This window comes from Ochotona princeps, chromosome 10 (assembly GCF_030435755.1).
Source record: "Ochotona princeps isolate mOchPri1 chromosome 10, mOchPri1.hap1, whole genome shotgun sequence".
Lineage (NCBI taxonomy): Eukaryota > Metazoa > Chordata > Mammalia > Lagomorpha > Ochotonidae > Ochotona > Ochotona princeps.
This window is the reverse complement of record NC_080841.1, coordinates 21,475,016-21,497,793: the sequence shown is the minus strand read 5'-3', so window position 1 is coordinate 21,497,793 and position 22,778 is coordinate 21,475,016. Positions and strand designations below refer to the sequence as shown.

At 42.9% G+C, this 22,778-nt stretch overlaps 1 protein-coding gene across 1 annotated transcript in view; it reads right to left on the bottom strand.

Annotated features, from left to right (window-relative positions):
• PPP2R5A (protein phosphatase 2 regulatory subunit B'alpha) overlaps positions 1 to 15,830 on the bottom strand; it is a 57,787-nt gene extending 41,957 nt beyond the window's left edge. Inside the window, exon 1 of the mRNA XM_004578664.4 lies at positions 15,237 to 15,830. Within this exon, the coding sequence (XP_004578721.3) occupies positions 15,237 to 15,426 (190 nt within the window). The 5' untranslated portion in view covers positions 15,427 to 15,830. The remainder of the gene's footprint in view (positions 1 to 15,236) is intronic.
• Positions 15,831 to 22,778: the final 6,948 nt, after the last annotated feature.

The window sequence follows — 22,778 nt, the reverse complement described above, 5'->3', positions numbered from 1 at the left end:
TCCCAGCACATATAATGTAAGGACGTTAGCTGCTAGACTACAGCACTGGTCCCCAGGACACTGAATTTTTTAAATATGCAGTGCAGTAAGATACTCTGGAGTGCCACCTGTAACGAGGCACTGACAATACTGTCTTAAACGCACCTTAACAAAAAACCTAATATATGTTCATTTCTTTAAAGATCTCAAGTACCAAGTACAACACTAAAATGTTAATACAGTCCTTATCACAGTCCTCCGCTTCCTGCCCATTCTCATTAAAGTCAATATGGTAAACCAAAGTTAAGAATAACCAAGCTATTTCATGTTATTCATCATTAGTACTCAGTTACACATTTAAAGATAACTGGGAGTAGCAGGTATTATCATTTTAAATGGAAATAATAGCTTTAGAAGCATCTTTCACTAAAGGAAAAATCTACCACATTCCCAATTACTGCTGTTCATATATTTTAAATCTAAAGTAAGATCTCATATAGAATTCATGCTACAGATTACAGAATGAATACTGTATCATAGCAACCCAGCAGCACACTACAGTGACAAGCTGGGGATGCAATCCAAGATTCTAATTTAAGAAACTGGCACAGAATATAGGACATGTAGCTTTTTTTGGCAATATCCCTAAGACATTAATAACGATGAGTCTAAAATCAGATTTATTTGAAACTTTAGAGATGAAGCTATGCTAAATTAACAATGGAAACATTTATTAACAAATGATTCACAGTTCTGTGACTAAATATAACTTAAAGTTTTGTGGCTTCATTAAAATTAAAAATGGTGGGACAAACATAGACATCAAATTATAACTATATCCAGAACAGTACAGCATGGGACACACAGATTTCAAAATTCTTCTTGTATTCCAAACTCATTTCCATGAAGCAGGAAAGAAACCAGGATAGAGAGAAGCTAACAGGGCACATTATACGGATTCTGTGAGTTGTACAAGCTAGGATTTCGGAAGCAAATAGTGACAGTCTCCCAGGAAGTACATGGAATATTTGTCACTTCCTTAATTTAATTTGAATACAAGCCTGGCCACTCATTAAATAAAACAAGTTTTAAGAAGTACTTCTGTTTCTCAACTTGGGACTCTGGGGAAGAAAGCATTACATGGGTTTTTTAATAGATGGATGGAGGACTGCACCGTTGTCAGTTTTGTTGACTGTGAAGATTCCGCTGCTGCAGCTACTCCCACCTGGTCTGTAGAACACCTGCTGCTGTGTTAAGGACTAACTACTTTCACAAGGCATACAAGTCCCCAGGGCAAGACCTGAGCTCTACAGACACATGACCTCCCCACGTCATCACTAAAGATGGGCCTTTCAGGGTGATAGCAGACAAATCTGAGAACCCTGGAATTATATACAAGTAGCATATGTTTTCTGGAATTTTCAAGAGATTTACATATAACTGCTAAATTTAAATACTATTACTCTCAGAAATTATTCTCTCATCTCCTATTAACAAGGAATTTAAAACCAAAGTTATAAACGGGTTAAGTGCTTACAGATATAAAAACTTTGGGAAAAATGCTCAATTGACTGTTATATTTCTTGTCAGAAGTATGCTCCTGGGGTCAGTGCTGTGGTACAGCGTGTAAATCCACCATCTGTGGTGCTGGCAACCCCTTGGGGGCACTGGTCGCAGCTGCTCCATTTATGACCCAGCTCCCTGCTGATGCACCTGTGAAAGCTATGGGGCCACTGCACCCACCCAAGAGGCCCCCATGAAGCTCCTGGCTTTAGACCACTCCCGTTTGGGCCATCTGGGCTGTTGGAGGCATGACCCAGCAAAGGAAAGACCTCTGTGTCTGTCTCTTGCTCTCTTCAGTCCTTTCTTGTCCCACCTTCTGTCTCTCTAATTATGCCTTTCAAATAAATAATCACATCTTTTAAAAAGAGAGAATTACGTTATTTATTTTCCAGTGTTTTGTAACACTACTTTTTGCTAAGATTTATTTATTCAAGAGGCAGAGTGACACACAGAGAGAAACAGAGCTAAATCTTCCCTCCCCTGGTTCATTCACTCTCCAAAATGCCCACAAAAGCTAGCGGTAGGACAGGCTGGAGATGGAAGCCAGAGACTCCTCCAAACTCTCCCCTATGGATGGCAGAAACCCAAGGACTGGAGGTGTTTTCCAGTGTCCCCACAGCACATTCCCAGGATGCTGGATCTGAAGCATGGAGCAGCCAGGACTCAAACTGGCGCTCAGTTATGGAATACAGGCGTCCCAGGCAATAGCTCAATCTAACGTGCCACAATGCCAGACCTGAAATAGTCCTGAGTTATTTTTAAATTAGCCTGAGTTTTTACAAAAAATAATAAAGCCATTATAAAAGAAATGACATCTCATTGCATATTCCTTAAATGAGTTTATTTTAGAAAACCATGAAAACTGAGACTCACTTATGACTCACAGCAAGCATTGTACCCTAAAATAGTCATTCTGATTCCAGAGAAGCTACTTCTCTAGATGTTAAAAAAAAGGTTCTCAAAATATGTTAAAATATATTTTGTGTCAGGTGATGCAGCTGATCTAAATTAAAACATGTTATAATATATATGAAATATCCCAGCAGGCGGCAACACTCGGGTCCCAAAGTGCAGTGATGATTTGCTGCTACTGCGGGGGCCAGGACAGCAGTGAATGGCAGTGGCCCAAGTACCCCCATGGGAGAGCAGAACTGAGTTCCAGGCTCCTGGCTTCATCCTGGCCCAGTCCCGGCTGTTGGAGTAATTTGTGAATCAACTGACCTAAGATCTTGCTTATTTCTGTCATTCTGCCTTTCAAAAAAAAATAAATTGAAATATGTAGAAATATAACAACCAGCACCTGGATATCTGGTAACAGTTGGATTATTTTTACTCCTCCTACATAAATGACTGATCAAAATTTCCTACAAACGAAATATGATTGTGGAAAATGAATGCATCTGAAATGCATCCCCTTGTTATATGTGCTACTTTATTTCCACTTTGAAGTTAATTTCCCTCATTCATTGCAAGTCCAAAGCCATGTGGGAAACTACTGACAGATGACACAGTTGTCTGGAGCTTTTTACTAGGAAAATTAAAACAATAAAGTGGTAAATTAGCTCACATTACCTTTTCTGTTTAAGTCTCAGTTTTCTTGCCCCAACATCTTTTCCTCTCTCAAATTTAAAAAAAAAATTATTAAGACCATATGCTAATATGGTCAGAGTATTTTAAAAAATGTTTTCAAAACTTTAATATAGAGGGAAGTACATACACCCAGCATTTTAAAAGAAGTGGAAATAAGTAGTCTGATCTTGATCACCTACAGTTTCTCCAATATGCTAATTACAAATCATAATTTTGTTGAAATAGATTTCAACTGAGTAGCTAATCACTTCAAATTATAATCCTAGCTATAACAGACACAAGTCCTAACAGTTTGTTTTGTTTCTCAGTACTCATTCATAAACAAATGCTCTGAAAGTTTTGCAGAAAAAAAGGTTATTTAAAGTGGTGGCAGGGGACAATACTAATAGGGAGACAACAAAGACAAACATTTCATCTTGGGAGAATTTAAGCAGCAAAGATTTCCTGCTTTCAGAATTCCTGGAAAAGATGATGCTAAGACACCTCAAGGCTCACAATTACAGGTATTTTTCTTTTGTCATTAGGAAATGTGATGTTCATTTCTGCTTTACTGCAAGCAACACACATCTTCAGTTTAACATTACAGGGGACAAATCAGTAACCAACTTGAAAGATCAAGTTCTAAATTACCTAGCCCAGAAAATAACCTGCTTAGGCTTTTGTTTCTTCATCTACAAAACACTAACAAGTTTGTGCTGCATGTGAACATTGTCCAGTTGTAAATCACTGTAAGATGGTGAATTGGTATATGATATAAGATGATGCTTCTTAAAACCAATTGAATAGCCTTGGCTTTCATTCAGTAAATAACAGAACAACCACAACTGCTTGTGAATCTGAAGTAAAGGCAGAAAGCAGACGGTCCGGTTAGTCTAACTGTATTTTTGTGTACATCCAGTCCATATTTTGTGACTTCTTTCACACATATTCCAAGGACATCAATGGATAGTCCCAATCCCATCAGAAGAACTAAACGGCCAGCAAACCAAACTATGGACATCTTCTAAGAAGCAAACTTTAAAGTCAAGGCAGGCTATTAAAGCTTAAAATAATTATTTGGAAGTCAGGGAAATTATCAAATGGGTACTTTTTGATTCACATATCCGATATTTTAGAACTGGGCTTCTAACAGGCATCTCAAAATTAAAACTAAAGCCTGGCTTTTCCCTCTGCACCAGATTCCTTCTCAGTAGTGAGCTGTATTCCTAACATCTACATTCAAGCTAGAACAATACCCAGGAGTCAAAGACCCTTGAGCACACCTCTCCCTTCCTGACAACTTGGGAACAGTTCCTATCTAACGTATATCTCCAATGTATCTCTTTCTCTCCACATCTACTGCTACCACCTTAGCCCAAGTCACATCCTGTCCCACCTGGCCTAGTAAAGTAATCCCCGAACTGGTCCTCTCTCTAGAATTTATTCTCCACCCATCAGCTACTGCCAAATTTCCTGAGAGATGTCCACACTTACTGACTCTACTTACACAACATATGTTTTCTTGCAGACATTCTACCGACCCTATGAACACCTCTCAAGTCATTGGTGTCATCTAAAAATGACCCAACCCAAGGACATTCTTCGGATCTTGTCTGATTTGTCACTTCTTGTTACAATTCTCGACCCATTTCCCAGTTTCTGGATTATTGCCTTCACTATTTTTCCTCACTCTAGCAGTCTTTTTCCTTTGATCACCATCTGAATGCTGGTAATACCTTGGGCTCTTCTCATTCTGTATTTTCAAGTGGACAGTCACTTTTACTTCCATCACCTCCAATGCCATGGAGAAGCTAGATTCCCACACTCTTGCCTCTAGCACAGATCTCGTGTTAGCTCCAGATCCAAGGCAGCCGCACAGAAGATCTTCCACAGGTTCTTTAGCCCGTTCTCCCAAACCAACCTGTCGTCGTCTTTTCCTTTTCAACAGATTGCTATCACAAATCTGGCTGGTCATCTCAGAATGTTTCATGGTTGGCTGTGCCCTCTCGCCAAGCCCTGTCTGTGGTACCACTCTGCCTGCTTACTGCCACCTCTTCTCTTCCCTGGATCAGTGTGCCAGCATCTAACAAATGTTAGTTTCTCATCTCCCAACAGATGCCTCACATCACTTCAGTTTTCAATGCAGAATAGCCATATCCATTCAAGTTAGCATAGCAGTGTGTCAGAGGTGACAGACGCCAATTATTCTGAGTACTTCACATTGTACATATATGTACTGAAATGTTACAATGTACCCCTTAAATATGTAGTTACTATATGTCAATTTAAAAATTAAAATGTTTTAATACTATGACCTAGATGCTGTTGCTCTTTTCTCAGCTCTAGCCAGTCCACTGTCAGATTCTATATCATGACCACACAAAAAACTGCTGGCTAGTCCCAAACTCACACCATGCTCACTTCTCCATGGCTCTGCACATGTTATTCTTTCTTTAGGTGGACCTTTTAGACTTCACTGTAGTGGGTAAAATCACTGCCACCAGCATCCCACCAGGAAGCCGGTTCCAGTCCCAGCTACTCCACTTCCAATCGAGCGCCCAGCTAACGTAACTAGAAAGCAGTGGAGGATGGCCCAAGCCCTCCTGGTTCTTGGCCGTTAAAAACATTCGGAGACTGAATCAGCAGATCAAAGATACCTCTCTCTCTCCCTCCTTATCTCCCTCCCTCTCCCTCCTTCCTTCCAACTTTGCCTTATAAATAAATAATTACAAAAAAAAATTCAGGGGCTGTAAAATTTTCTATTTCTGACAAGTTACAGGAATGGGATCACTGGTGAGTTCAAGTAATCATCAGTTTGGGGAATCACTATAACCCTTCACCAGTAAATGCAAAATAAAGGCAAAAACAATTAAATATGTAATTGTCAAAGCCTTATTTCAGATTTGGCATTCCGGTCATTAAACCCTTATTTGAGGCATTAAACCTCTTTAACTACTGTATATACAATTCATTCACCAACTAAGCAAAACCTGAGACAGTATCTCAGCTTCTGCCTACTTGCAAGTATGTTTATCTGATGACAAGATGGCTATTTATTCAGAACACGTGTGAACCAGAATGACTCGGGAGTGCCATTCAGCACTGCAAAGCAACCTCACAGTAAGGCTGCAGTAGGTGCAGTTAGCACCGTCCTTCCAGCAGGAGGAGTATGTTCTCTAGAAATCCTTCCTTCGGGCCAAATATAGGTCCTCTGAATCTGAGCTTGAGAACCCATCTTAGTCAGCAAATTATCAACACAAGTTGAAATCTTAGAAATATCATCAAAATTGCAGAATCTGGCACTGTGGCGTGGTGGGTGAAGCTGCTGCCTGTGACACCAGCACGGATCTGTGTCCCTGATGGGCACCCGTTTGTACTTCCGATACTGCACTTGCAATCCAGCTCCTGCTAATGTCTTGGAAAAAACAGACCCACGTGGGAGACCTGGAAGAAGCTGCTGGCTCCCAGCCTTAGCCTGGCCCAGGCCTGGCCACTTCAGCCACCTGGAGAGTGACCAGTGGATGGAAGATCCATCTCTCCATCTCTCACTTTCTCTATGTAACTTTGGAATTTCAAAATAAATAAATCTTTCAAACTTTTTTTCTGGAAGGAAACTACAGAGTTTCTAAAATTCTTCATTATTCACTCAAAATGCCAACATAAACCAATTTCTTTAGGGAAGAGTTCAAAAAGATAAATGCAAAAATTAGGCTTGAAACTGCTTATTAGTCAATTATCCTGCTCAGACAAGTACTGTGTGTTTTGCATAAACCCAGCCTGTCATGCACAACTCTTTCAGCAAAGTATTTAGATTCCTAGTTACATAATAATGCACAACTAGTAATTACATTTTAAATTTGATCCTTTCATCTCCTTCAAGGACAACCTTATAAATAATGACTGCACTTCAAACTTGTAAATTACTGCAAACTAATCATTTCACTTTTTAAAATGCATATGACCATGTTTGGAGAGTAATCAAGTTATTTTTCCACACAAACCTTATACAGTAACTTTCTTAACAATAAATCTATCACTAGTGTTATATCTCACACACTAGTCACTGGCAAAATACACGAATAAATAATCATCTGTTTCAAGTACACATGCACTGTCAAAGTATTAAGAATCCAGAATTCGTTTATTTTAAATTAACTGGAACCAGTTTTAGGTATAAAAATATGAAAACCCAAGGCAAAACAGGAAAGAATCGCTCTCTGGTAGGTAACATGAAACATCTCTGAATAACAAACTATAAATGTTGGCAGGTGTGTGGGCTGGTGACTAGAAGAGACCCAACAGGTAGGTTCTTCCACCAACACAATGATTCCGGCACAGGCATCAGCCTGGTGGCTCAGCACCACTCTGAAGGCCTGGGTCTCGTGTCCCAGTACTCGGGTTGTACACCTGACCCTGGACTCCAACTTCTCCTGCTTAAAGATTGGGAGGCAGTGATCATGGCGCAAGTAACTGGGTTCCTGCCACTCAAGTGAGACCTGGATTGTGTCCATGTTCCACCCTTGCACCCCCCCCAGCCCCCCCTCCCCACAGCTGGGGAGTTTAGCAGCAGTGGAAACTGTCTCTGCCTCTGAAACAAACAAAACCAAGATGTTTTTATTCCGCACAGGATACTGTATTTGGTACCATAATAGGCTACGAAAAGCAGATAATGACTTCTACTTTCACAAAAAAATTTCTTCTCAATCTGGAGAAAGACATCAACTACATAACAACTAAATACTCATCCAAAACAACAAGTCAACAAACCTAAGTGGTCAGCAGAGAGGCCAAAGAGAAATAAGAACTGCTCTGAGGGACCTGTGCAGTAGCCTAGCGGCTAAAATCCTCACCTTGAATGCACTGAGATCTCACATGGGCTCTGGTTCATGTCCCAGTGACCCCACTTCCCATCCAGCTCCCTGCTTGTGGCCTGGGAAAACAGTCAAGGAAGGCCCAAAGCCTTGGGACCCTGCACCCATGTGGGAGACCCGGAAGAGTTCCGGGCTCCTGGCTTCGGCTTGACCGCTGCAGCCACTTGGGGAGTGAATCAACCAACGGAGTATCTTCCTCTCTTTTTCTGGGCTCAGAGTCCAAAGTGCCCACAATTACACCATGGAATCTGTATCTTCCTCTCTCTCCTCCTCTCTGTATATCAGACTTTCCAATAAAAAAAAATTGAATCCTAAAAAAAGAACTGCCGTGAGACCTCACTGCATGACCTTCAATAATGACGTGTGGTCAAAACTAAGCCAAATGTTTCACATGAAAACACTCTGAAGAAGCAAATAGAAGGTTTGCTCAGAAACAGTCAAGTCCAAGATAGTTTATGTTCAGTATCTGTATATAACATATGCAGAAGTAGTTTAGGTAGGTCTAGATCTTCAAGAATCAGAAAAAGGCTATGCGCACAGACAGGAAATCAGTTTTATATTTCAAAGTGGGTGGGATGACCACCTATTCTGCATGAAGGAGTTAAAACAAGGCAAGCTTCTATCATGTGTTGTCAATTTTAGTTAGTAGCTCAACTCCAGCTCTTAAAAAATTTTTCTTTCTTAAAAATCAAAGAAAACTGATTACCTGGTATCAAATGATAACAGTTAAGCTTTCATTAGGTAACTACGGCAAAATCTAATAGATTCATTTTGTCAAATAAAAAATGCCAGAGTCTAACAGCAGCCTCATCACCAGCCACAGGGCGCAGCGTGGTTTAAGAGAGGCAAGTGCAAACAGCAAGGAATGTTAACCGGCTGAGCCATGACCAAGTCTGAATTAGTGAATGAAATCAATAGACAATGCTAAATCAGTGATTCCCAACTCTGGCTGCATATCACCACTCTGGGAGACTTTAAAAACACACACATACACATGGGTTCACCTTAGACCAACTAATTAGAACTACTCTTGAGAATGGGGACACTATTAAAGCTCTCAAGTGTATAGCAAAGATTGAGCAGTGGAGTGTTAAGCACATGACAAAGACAAAAAAAAAATCCTACTCTTGATCTCCAACTACTTACAACTGAAAAAAGCTAAATTTTATAAAAACTAAGTGCAAAAATCCAAAGGCACAATAACTATTAAAGACTAATTCTTAAAAAAGACTAATTCATCTTTGTGATTCTTATCCAAGGGGCAGTGTTATTCTGCAGGTGAGGATGGCTAAGCTGGAGTTCACCGGGTTAAACAATTAGCCCCGAGCAACCGTGAGTCATCTCTGATGCCATAAGACAGCTTACTATTCCAGGATAGAGCACTACTCCAGGGCTCGCACTATTTTACCAAACACATTTTTCTGCATTATCATTTTATTCAATTAGGTTCATAAGACAAAATTAAAGAATCAGAAGCTAACAAAAAGGGGGAGGGGTATGATTCTAAATAGGAATTTTAAAGATGTCAAAAACTCAGACTTTTTAATTTATTTATTTTTATTGGAAAGTCAGATATACACAGAAGAGAAGAGACAGAGAGGAAGATCTTCCATCTGATGATTCACTCCCCAAGCAGCCGCAACGGCCTGAACTAGGCCAATTCGAAGCTTCTTCAAGGTCTCCCACACGGGTGCAGGGTCCCAAGGCTTTGGGCCGTCCTCAACTGCTTTCCCAGGCCACAAGGAGCTGGATGGGAAGTGGGGCCACCAGGACATGACCTGGCACCCATATGGGAGGCGAGGATTTTAGCCACTAGGCTACTGAGCAGGGCCCAAAAACTCAGACTTAAATAGCAAACTTTCTAATTTGAAGACTAGCAACTGACACTAGATTTAGCCAGTTTTTCTAAGACGTATTGTATACAACTATAAAATTATAAAAATGTTTTAAATATGTCTTCAGAAACGATATGACAAGGCTTCCAGGCACAGCTAAAAGGTTATATTCCTTTGTAGCAAATTCTTTTCTTACAGTTCCCTCAATTACAAAAAGGGGTATTGTGTTTAGATAGAATGATGTTAACTCTGAGATCTATAAACCTTAAAAATTGAGTAGTAATATTTCCCCAGCATCAACAAAGAGACTTCAAATTATTCTTATTCCACAATTATCTAAGCAGAACATATACCTCCAGGAAGCGTGCACACATAACTTCCATGTTCCCCCAAAAGCAAGCAAGGCGTTCAACCAACCCCCATTACTGGCTGACTGCAGCGCTTCCAGGGGACCAATTTCTCAGAGCAGATCAGTAAGGCATCTGAGCTGTGGGGAAGCTCTTCACCTTGGCTAAAGGGGACCTGAAAACAGGTTCCAGTCTGTTCTGTCCTATTTACTGGGGGTGTCCTAACAAACACACAGCTACACCAACTGACTCAGCAATTCAAATCCTTTGCTTGGAGGAAAAAATTATTATCACAATTTTTATTATTTTAAAGAGTCTAACTTTACTGTATTTCCACTTTTATATTCATACTAAAAAATGCTGCATCTTCACAATTCATGTAAATCACATTTGAAAACTGATTATAAATAATACTTTATTAATTTACTATTTGAGTAACACTATGAATAATCCTTCAAATCCTTCATTTTAAAATTTATTCCGTATTTTAAAATACGAAATAGGGAAAACAAGGATGCGAACTACTAGTCTATGCCAGTTTTTAGGCATTTATATTATTTCAGTTAATTCTCAAAATCCTGGGGAAGCAGAGGGCATTATCCTGATAATTTTACAGATAAGGAAAATTACTCAGATTAGAAATTTACCTTTTCTGGGCCTGGCGCCATGGCCTAGCAGCTAAAGTCCTCGCCTTGAATGCACCGGGATCCCATATGGGTGCCAGTTGTAATCCTGGCAGCCCCACTTCCCATCCAGCTCCCTGCTTGTGGCCTGGGAAAGCAGTGAAGGATGGCCCAAAGCCTTGGGGCCCTGTACCCATGTGGGAGACCCGGAGGAAGTTCCAGGCTCCTGGCTTCGGATCAGCACAGCACCGGCCTTTGCGGTCACTTGGGGAGTGAATCATTGGATGGAAGATATTTCTGTCTCTTCTCCTCTCTATTATATATCTGACTTTCCAATAAAAATAAATAAATCTTCAAAAAAAAAAAAAAGAAATTTACCTGTTACCCAGGACTAACCCCAGTGAACCAAATCTATTATCATCCTACTTCAAATTTACATAAAACAAATAATTAAAAAAACATGAAATCATGTTTTAATTTTATTATTGTTTTTCAAGATACAGTTCCACAGGCACAGGATCTAGACCTACATTTCCTCCTGCAGTTTCATTCCATATTACAAGGATAGTATAGTTCTTCAGCTACGGTCACAAGTTCAACATTCTGCTATTTAGTGTATCATGCCATTGTAGGTATGGACAATGACCTGAAATAACTGACCCGGGTCCCAGTGTCAGTTGTGACACCATCCAAACAAATAATCACAGGCCTGAAACAAGACTAAACCTCATCAATAAAATGTGACTGATAACGGTCTTGCCAAACTTGCTGAGATAACCTAATGAAGCCCAGTATTTGAGGATGGATATTTGGCATAACAATCAAGACCCAAGTTGAGCCTCTTGAGGCCTGGGTTTGAGTCCCAACTCCACACCTGGTTGCAGCTAAGGAGGACCCTGGAAGGCAGCAGGTTCACAGTTCAAATAGCTGAGTTCCTGCCACACACCTGGGAGAAATGGATCGAGTCTCCAGATTTCCTGCTAACACATGTCCTGTGGGGCAACAGGTGGTGGCTCCAGCAGCTGGGTCCCAGCCACTGACATTGAAGAGCTGGCTTGAGTTCCCAGCCCTTGGCCTGGTCAGGCCTGGCCAGGCCTGGCCCAGCCCAGGTGTCAGGAGCACTCGGAGAGTGGAGAGCGAACCACAAGATGGCAGCTTTCTCTTTTCTCTGCTTCTCAAACAAACTGTAAAAATCTCCTTAAAAGATTCAAAAAGAAATATTAGTAAACTACACTGACCCATGGCTTGTCATATGACACCATTACTTTACAAGGTGTGAAAAAGGAGAGAACAGGGACGAAGGGTTGCACATCTTAGGGCTGTTTCATTTATTACGAAAAATATTGTTTAATACTTAAATGTACAGAAAGATAAAATTATTTAAAAATACAAAACTCTCAAACATAAGGCATCAGGTACTTTACCAAACCAATCCTTAAACAGGTCCAAAAGACTGAAGAAGCTTTCTACTGTGAATAGCAGATTTTCAAAAAGTTAAACATTTCCTAATTGCTGGTTAGGATATGAAAAGTTTAAGGTGGAAAAATTAGGTCCTACGCTAAGACAACTTGTTGTGGTTGCAGAGTAAGGCCCCAACTGCGGGCTCACCACCCAGATCAAACAACTCCACTAGGCCAGGCAGGCGGCCAGCACACAGACACACACCGGTGGAAAGAACTCAATTAGCCATCACTGCTGCCTCCCAGGTCTGCATCGCGGGGAAGCCAAGACCAGGAGCACCGCCAGGAGTTGAATCCAAGAATTTCCATGTGGAGTGTGGGCATCTTAACAGCTAAGATGCACCTCTCACTTCCCTAACATACATTTTAAATATGAGAAAAAAAATGGTAAAATGCTCCTAACTTAATTTTCTAGCTAGTTCTCAAAGGAGTTTACAGAACAGATTTTAATGTGTTTTGAAAAAAAAATTTAAGCTTTACAATATAAAGCAGCCTAATTTTCAGGAGTTTTTCATTAAAAAAAATTAAAGCTAGTTTAGTAAATACTTTCTACAATAAGAATTTATTGCAAACATGCTTGTCACTAAAATCCTAGAACTAACTTACTAAACGATTTTACACAAATAAACTTCTTCCAGAGGAAAAGGTCAAATTATTTTGTTAATCCTCACTCACAGTACACTTTGTGGAAAACTAGCTGGCAACTTTCCAGGTGAGAGCCATGTGGACAAAGTGTAACATAAGTAGGCTGGCATAAACACTTGTAGATCTTGGATGCCCCCAGATTTCTGAATCACTCCACAGGAAGATCCTATTTCAGAGCAGCAAGAAAAAGTCTCTTTCATGCACACAGGGCTTTCCACTGGTTTGGTTTTTTCATTTGTGCTTGTTTTGTCTTTTTGGTTAAGGCCACAAACGGGAAGAACTACCAGTGACAGGAAAAACACAATGCTGTCACAGCAAGTACAATGCCGAAGTACCAAGTCAACCAACTTTTTTTTTTTTTTTTTGAGAATAACTTTTCAAGTATACTGGCTCTGGAGTAAAAGTACTTTTTCCTTTTAGCCAGTTAACCCAAGTAAGCATCTTGCTTTTTCCCATATTTGCTTAAGTTTAGCTTGCAATCATAATTTTCCTTATGATAGCTTTTTAATGAAAATACCCAGAATTTAAATTTCCAACTTTATTTTTTTCTAATACTAACCAAATACCATAAACAAAACACTCATAGCACCTTCAATTTGTTGAACCAGAACCACTTAACCTGGATGATTACTGAGTCTATGCATTTATCTGCCAGGTTTTTAAAAGCAAAGCGTATTAGAGCTACATCTTCTAGTTAAAACTAACCGTATGTTTAATATTATTCTTTTTAAACTGAATATATTAATGAGTATAATATTAAGGAACCAAAACACTTTACTAAAAATCAAGTTAAATAAACACGAAAGAAAAACGTTAACACTAAATCTTGAATATGCAAAAACAATTTGAAAAAAATCAGCATAAAAGCAATCATGATGTTTTAATTAAGTATAAAATTTAAAATCTATGAACAGCAAATCAATGTCCTGATGGGTAAGATGTACATCCTTTAATACAGTCTCGGCAATGCCTATCATTGTGGTATACAACTCACTACCTCATGTACAATTTTAAATTTTTGTATGCTAAAGAGCAGTCAAGTGGCATGCCAGAGCACAGACTAAAGACATGGTAAAATCTCTTTTCAAAAGCCAGTCTGAACTTGGCAGGCAGATGTCCTTGGTTTCTATGCACCCCAAGAGGCAGCACAGCACGTGGACTGAACGGGGTTCCAGAGCCATCTGAAGTCACCTGTGATCCCATCTGGGGTTTTCTTTAAACTCCCTGCCAAGCTAAGGCTGGGCTCACAGGCCCAAAACAAATTCGAATCAGTCTGGCCTTGGAGAAACGTTTTTTTTTTTTCCCAAATAGACTGAGAAATCAGAACATTTATCTATTTTACTATGAACCTTTCATTTTCTCGCCTTGCACGAACTATGCTCTGAGTTCCTTGAGGTTTCTGTTGCAAACATTTTTTAAACATCTAACAGCATGGTCATTTGGTTCCATAGTCAATTGTACCTCACAAGGAACCGGCATTTCAGTTGCAAAATTGAAAGTTAGTAATTCACAATGAATAGGTGAGAACCCTAGAGAAACTTATTGAAAAACCTCTCACTCCAGTGGGAAAAGTGTGTGCGCCAAAAGGAGTGCCAACTACTTCTTCAAGGCATTAGGCACGGACAGCAACTTGAATGACTGTACAAACCCACAAAGTCTCTGCATCGCTGCCAGGCGAACCAAGTTCCCACTGCATCGCAAAGCCACACCACACACTCCTTCCCCCAACCCCGACCCTAAGTGCCGCCTTCAACTTAGGGGGTCTCCTAAACCAACGAACCAATCAAGAAGACGCTATGCTGGCCCCAGCTTGAGCCTTTTCCCTTCGAGATATTCCCACACACGTGAAGGCCATCTAACTTTCAATCGCTGTTAACAATCAGGATTCCAGATACAATCAACGGGATGGGGAGTGGAGGCCCGTGTGGGTGCAGACGGCTTGCTAACAGTAGAAAGTAAAGGACGACGAAGAGTGGCCCAAGAGAGGGGCTGAGATTCGGGAAAGTGAAGAAGACCAGACAACAAAGGCAGGGCGTTAAGGCAAGACCTGTAAAGCACAGGTGTGAGCGAGAGGCGAGGCGCAGGTCCCAATCGGAAGCGCAGGTTAAGCCAGCGCGCAGGTGGGGAGGGTGCTGGCCTCCCCTGAGATGGGAAAGAGTTAAGGTGAAAGACGGAGAAGTGAGAAGCAGGAGTCCTAGCATCCAACCTATCCGGACGGCGGGGACACCCCGGCACTCCGCGAACCCCAAGCAAGGAAATGGCACAGCCGGCGCCGGGGCGAGCCGAGCCAGCCAGCCCCCGCGCTCGCTGCCGCCGCCTTGGCTGCGCCCTCGGACGCGCTTACCTTTGAGCTGGGGCAAGGGGGAAAGCTCCGGCTGGCTGCCCTGGCTGCGGAACTGCGACGAGCCCTGGGAGCGCTTCTGCTTCTGTGCTTTGCGCACCGATTTCCGGGTGAAGCCGTCTACTTTCTCCGAGGCCGAGATGGCGGCGCTGGCAGCCCCCGCCGCCGGAGGCGACGGCGGCGACGACGACATCTCCGCGGCCTTGGCGCTTGGCAGCTCCGGTGGCTGCTTGCACAGCGCGGGCAGCGGGGACGACGACGGCGGCAGCAGCAGCAGCAGGCGGGGAGAGCTCGCGGCCCTGAGCCCCGGACCGCCCCCGACCAAACCGCCGTCCGGCTCCCGGGCGCCGCCGAGCTTCTCCTCGCCGCCCGCCAACGCCTCACGGCCACATCTCAGCACCCGGAGGTTCCTGGTCCCCGCCGCGCGGGCGAGCTCCCGGGCTGACGGAGGTTAGGGCGGGGGCGGAGGGGGGTGAAGAAGTTGTTGACTCCGGGCGCGGAGGGAGGGTGGAAGGGAGCCTGAAGTTTAGACAACTGAGGTGAGGGCGCACGGTGCAGACGCCGAACACGCCTGGCGTCCCTGCAGGCTTGCTCGCCGGCCGGCTGGCCCCTCAGCGGCCGCTGTCAGTCCTTCCCGCTTGGAGCGTTCTCCCGGGGCGCTGCTGCCGACCCCCTCGGAACCGCAGCCGCGGTGCCAATTCTCCCCGGTCAGCGCCAGCCTCTCGCCGCCCGGGGCGGTGACCCGCCGCCCGGGCCCTCGGCTCTCACCAGCTCCCCGCCGCGCCGAGAGCTTCGGACTCCCTCCCCCACGCGCCCGTCGGCCGCCCACGGAGAACCCCCGGCGAGCGGCCGCTACAACTTGAGAAGGTGGTTGGTACAAGCGAACGGGAGAAGCCGGCGGGGGGAGTGTGTGCCGGGGGCGCGCGCGCGCGCGCTGGGGGCGGGCGGTCTGGGGAGGGGCCTCCCGCAGGGCGTGGAGGGAGGAGTTTGACTGACAACTTCCGTGGAAGCCCGCCAACCTCGGGACGCTCCGGAGGGGCCAGGGGGCGGGAAGGCATGCTGGTCTCCTCAGCCAATCGTAGCGCGAAGCGGCAGGACCCGTGCGAGGCGTGGCCTCCTGGGTCGGTCTATCAAGTGTCCGGAGCTGGGATGTGAGAAGGGGAGATAGGGCGTGGCTGCGTGACGGCCTTCAGTCAGGGCCAATCGGAAGTGAAGGCTGCTCGCGGGGGTACCATCTGCGTCACAGTTTTGGGGAGCGAAGCGGGGGCGGGGGGGGGACACTTTTCGCACGCCTGCGCAACAGTTCCAACCTATGAGAAAACCAGAAAGCTAGAAGTGATATTCAGCGCGCAGAGTAGCCAACCCTGCGCTGTGCGCTGTCCTCTCTGCTGGCCGAGGAGGACATGGTGGGGAGTTAGAGGGCTGCGGCGCCCAGGAGCGGCAGGTGTGACATCACTGCCATGGGGCGGTGCGGGGGCGAACGGTGTGATTGGCGAGTACAGGATCACCGGGGACGACGAGGTAGTGAGCGGAACCCCTGGGAGTGAGCTGCTGGACTCTGAGGTGGCCCCTGGCGAGTAAGTGTGTAGCTCGGGTGTGTCAGGATGGTTTGGGCTGTCTACTGCTTCAGATTCCTGCAAATCAAGTTTGTTCTCTCATCATTTGGCTTCTTTAGCCGACAAACTTATGTAAGCTTACTATACTCATGGTTTAGTCCATAGTTGTTTACGGGACACAATGACTCATGAAACAATACAATATCAAAATCATATTCCATGAGTGATTTCAAGAGTATATCAGAGAATGTTCTTTCCAAGTCACTGGGAAACTCTCAAAAATATTTCCAAAGTTTTTGATTGTCCATAGTCTGTTTCTTTAAACACATGTTCCAAAAGGACTCCAAACCAAGGTTCTGCACAGCCAAATAGTACTGATATATTCTAAACTTATAAAATACAAAGTCTGATGTTGGTGAACTCACCAACAGTGGGTTGCATGGGAGAACACCAGGGCAGCCCCTGGGATCTGCTGTGGGAGTGACCAAAGATCACAGGGTAGCCCCACTCTTTACAAACGGGCTCAGTGACCACACACATACCCTTAGTTTTCATCTAACCACCTTCTGAACAAAGTCATAACAAAATCTTTGCATGGTGATTTTATAGAGGAGGCAAAAATCTACCTCCCAGTGTCAGGCAAGTCCTGTGTAAGGTTTCCAGCATCCCCAGCGTGTTGATTGGCCCAGGCCCTCATCTTGCATTAGCAAGTAAGTCCCACACCTTCACACTGAATGATAGTGACTGCCTGTCCCAGCTTACTTCAGGTCAAGTTTATGGATAGGGAATGACCTTAACCTTACATAAGATTTAATTTCTATCCTTATACTTGTGGGACCCCACATTTTAATGTGAATTGTTTGAATATTGGTCATCGTCAGAGGGAACTGCAGGTAGTACTCAAAATTCAATACATCTATAGCAGGCTACTATAGATGAATACTAATAAATGAATAAGGTTAAAATGTTCCAATGAACATTGGCAGAAGGATAAGAATGCTTCCTTGAGGATTGTTACAGAGAATAGAGATGTTGCTTTAGAAATATCATCACAGTGCCTAACTGATAATGGCAGAAGAGACAGATCTGTGCATGGTGGTTGTGACAGGGGCAGCAATAGTTGTATGATTGATTTACTTCTTGCTTGTAACCCTTCTATTCTGAATTCTGCTGTGTGTTTGGGAAACAAGACCCAATGACAAACCCTTGCTGTAGCCAGTATTGCTTCTTTTCTAAGATGACCAAGCCTATATATTGGGTCTAGTATTTATTTTGATTGCTTTTCCTAGATAAGATAACCCAGTTAAGATAATCACTTTGCTTTGAGAGCCCTTAACTTTGATAAATAGAATTTAGTTGAAAATCTGTTTTGTCTGCTGAACCAGACACAACAGCTCGGAAAAGCTATAACCTTCTCTGTCATCTCTAACTTCATCTCCATCTCTATCTCTAGATGCCAGTGTTTATCTCTAGATTTATAGATCATTCTATATGTAGAGAAAAGGTATACAATATTTATGCAGATATATCTATGTTTATATAGCCATATTCCTAAACACCAAATTCAGAAAATTTGTTATTTCCTAGTAGGAGGGCAGGAAGGGTCTTCAAACTGGAAAAATACGCTGAGGACTTCAATTGTGTTTGTAATGCTTCAAATTCCTTTAACTGGATACTGCGCTAGTATGTGTGTATGTTATTCTTTGTACTATCCAGATTGTATGTGTGGAACAATGTACTTATAGAAACATGAATTCTTAAATTTTGGAGTGAATAAATAGGATTTTGTATTTTAGAAATGATGAGTTTGAACTGATATCTGAGTCCTTACAAAAATGGAAGCCGAAGAATGGGCATTGCAGTGTAGGAGGTTAAGCATGTGACCAATATTGAAGTGTCTGGTTAGAGCCCAGCTATTCCCTGCTCCTGATTCGGTATCTTGGAGTAAGCAGCTGGTGGTCCATGAGGATTCCCACCGCTCACTTAAGAGATCAGAATAGGGTTCCTGCAGACTAGGGAGAGAATCCTTTGCAGCGTGCACTTGATCCAGTCAACAAAATGCCAACTCTCAAGCCCCAAGTCAGGATCCCTCACCAGAGCTAGATAATGGCAGAAAAAAACAAGCAGCTTTCTAGAAGAGGCCCCCTGCAGGAAGAGTGAGATCAAAGCAGGCAGCAACAGAAAGACTAGAGTAGACGACTACAAGCAGAATGCAAATCCTGATTCTTGGGAAGAAAGGAGCCTGGATGAGAAAGTGACAACATGTCAGCGGCCACAGGGAAGAAAACTAGAAAGAACAGGCCGTCTGACCTGTACAGAAAATATTTGATTTCACTTTTCAAGACCAACATTGGCAGTGCAAAAAGAAGTCCCTATATAAAACTTCTTTTTTTTTTTTTAAAGATTTATTTATTTGATTACAAAGTCAGATATACAGAGAGGAGGAGAGACAGAGAGGAAGATCTCCCGTCCGATGTTTCACTCCCCAAGTGAGCCGCAACGGGCCGGTGCGTGCCGATCCGAAGCCAGAAACCAGGAACCTCTTCTGGGTCTTCCACGCGGGTACAGGCTCCCAATGCATTGGGTCGTCCTCGACTGCTTTCCCAGGCCACAAGCAGGGAGCCGGATGGGAAGTGGAGCTGCTGGGATTAGAACCGGCGCCCATATGGGATCCCGGGGCGTTCAAGGCGAGGACTTTAGCCGCTAGGCCACGCCGCCGGGCCCATATGTAAAACTTCTATATCCGTCGCAGCAACTAATGGGAACTGGACCTGCCCTCTCCCCCGTAAACAACTTGAAAACTGGGCAAAATGTATGAAAGCGTTGTTTCTACATGGTGTTGAATTGGGATCCCTGAGAGAGGAGAAATAACTGGAGGGATCCCTGCAATGCTCCTGGCTTTCTGCCAGCAAGCACTTTCTATGTCATGAGGACAGGGATTCTGCAGATGCAACAACCATGATGACACAGGAGCAAAACCCCGAGAGGCCGGGGAAGGGCAGCCACTAGGATTTGTGAGGCAGAGTACAGGGAGGAGGGAGGTATGTGGAGAAACAGCTACAGAAATCGAAATTCCAACCTATGTAAGGATAGCCCTTGGAGACTAGAGAAAAGAACTCCCAAGAAGCTGCACAGCAAACAATTACCTGAGCTCCTACAGGCTCGTGCCACTAAGAGGAAACTCAAGGGATCAACATGGTGGCATAGCAAGCTAATCCTCTCCCTGCAGTACTGGCATCTCATATGGGTGCCAGTTCATGCCCTGGCTGTTCCACTTCTGATCCAGCTCCCTGCTTATGGCCTGGGGTAAACAGTGGAGAATGGCCTAAGTCCTTGGGACCCTGCACCAATGTGGGACACATGGAAGAAGCTCCTGACTGCTGGTTTCAAATCAGCTCAGTTTTGACCATTGTGGCCACCTGGGGAGTGAACCAGTGGATGGATGGCTTATCTGTTTCTACTTCTCTTTGTAACTGCCTTTCAAAAAAATAATTTAAAGGAAAATCTTTAAAGCAAAGCTACAGAAACCAAACTATGTAACAGAACAATATCCAATGCCCAATGAAAAATTATTGGACAGGAAAAGAAGAAGGAAATGTAGCTCATATACAGAAAAAAAATCAGTAGAAATAGACCAAACAATAACAGAGATTATATGACTGAAAAATAAGAATTATAGAAATACTATTAACTATATGTTCAAGAATTTTAAAGGAAATATGAAAATAATGAGGCATGGGCCTGGCATGATGACCCCATAGCTAAATCCTTGCCTTGCATGTGCTGGGATCCCATATGGGCACCGGTTTGTGTCCCAGTTGCTCCACTTCCCATCTAGCTTTCTATTTATGGTACTGGAAACTAGTAGCTAATGGCCCAAAGCCTTGGGACCCTGAACCCATGTGGGAGACCCAGAAGAAGCTTCTGCCTCCTGGCTTTGGATTGGCTCAGCACCAGCTGTTGCAGCCACTTGGGGAGTGAACAGCAGGCAGAAGATCTTTCTCTCTGCCTCTCCTCTCTGTGAATCTAACTTTCCAATAAAAATAAATAAATTTTTAAAAAGAAGAAGATAATGAGTCATAAGAGAAACTATTGAAAAAAATGGGACTTCTAGAGCTGAGAAGTAAAATATCCAAATGAAAAATTTGCAGAATGAACTTAACAGCAAGCTAAACATGCAGAAGAAAAGATCAGCAGACCTAAAGCTATAGCAACAGAAGCTATTCATAACGCAGAGAATAAGAAAAGAAAAGATAAATAAATGAATAGACCCTTGGTGACCCATGAGAAAATACAAACTCCTGGCATCATGTCATTGAAATCCGAAAGGAGGGTGGGGGGAGCAGAAACAGGTGGAGAAGCCATGGAAGAACATTTCCCAAATTTTAGGGAAACTATAAACTCATAAATTAAGAAACCCAATAAATTCCAAGGAGTATGCAAGCCAGTAGAAATGGAAAGTGTATTCTGAATTATTCTAATAACTGGTGATTTTATAAATGGGCCAATACTAAAGGCACTTGTAAAAGAAGGAGTTTTCCTCCAAAATATAAGGACTTGAATGACTTGGGTGGATGAATGGGAACTGGCTTAGGAGGGACAAGCACAGAAAGACAACACAAGAAAAGAGGAGGGCAACCTGGAGGAACCAAACATCGGGAGATGCTAACACATCCCAGAGTCAGGCCTGTCCTCTCAGCTTCTTGTTTGCCTGGAGACCTGATTATTAGAAACTTACGCTACTTCTCAGCCTCATGTTATAAAACTTGACCCTGGGATGCCACAGGATGCCCGTTTACCTGAGAGGGTTAGGGGTTTAGAATCACAGTTTGAATCAAATTCTGATTCTACACAGATAGTCCTACAGACACACACGCATAAAACAAACAAACCAAACAAACAACAACAAAAAACCCCCACATTTTTTAGAAGAGTAGATAGTAAAAGAAATTATTTCAGTTATGGAAATTTTGAAGGAAAAGTATAAGACAAAATTTTAAAGGTATTTCACAAAGTACGAAAGCTTGATGCAGCCGTTTTGAATATGGTAGGCAACTTCCTCAAAAAACTAAAAATAGAACTACCAAATGATCAAGCAATTTCATTTCTGTGCATATATTGAAAAGAAATGAAATTTGTCTTAAAGATATGTCTGTAAATACTGTCGTAGCAGTATTTCCAACAGCCAAAATAAGGAAACAGCCCAGGTGCCTGTTAATGAATGAATGGATAAAGAAAATCTCTCTTTATTTCTATTTATCTTTCACACTATGCCCCCCCACACACAGAGAAACACAAATGTTATTGAGTTTTTAAAAAGGAGGATCCTGCCATTTGCAGTATCATGGATATACTCAAGGGACATGATGCGAAGTGGAAGATACCACATGTAGGAAGAGATACAGTATGATTTCCCCAAATGTGAAACCTGAAAGAGTTGAACTCACAATAGTAGACCAAATTGTCGTAAACAGGGACTGTGGGCAAATAAAAAGTGAAGCTGTTATTCCAAGGACACAAACTTTCAAATGTAAGAAGAGTAAGTTCTGGCAATCTAATGTATATATCTGGTGACTTTAGTGCTACTACTACTAATATATGTGACACATTGTATATTTAATATTTGGCCAAGAGTAGATCTTTAATATTTTTAACACACACATACACACACACACACAGAGGTAATTGTGTGAGGTGATGAATATTTTAATTAGCTTGATTTGATGACAATTTCTCAATGTAGGGGCATTGTGGTACATCAGGTGAAGCCTCAACTTGAAATTTCAGTCCTATGCCAGAATGCCAGTTAGATTCCCAATCTCTCTGCTTCCCACGCAGCTTCTGGCCAGTGCATCTTGGAATGCAGCAGGTGTTGGTCCAAATACTTGGCTCCCTGACATCATGGGAGATCTAGGTGTGGAGTTCTTGGCTCCTGGCATAAGCCTGGCCTTGCCCTAGCTGTCACAAGCATTTGGAGAGTGAACCAGCA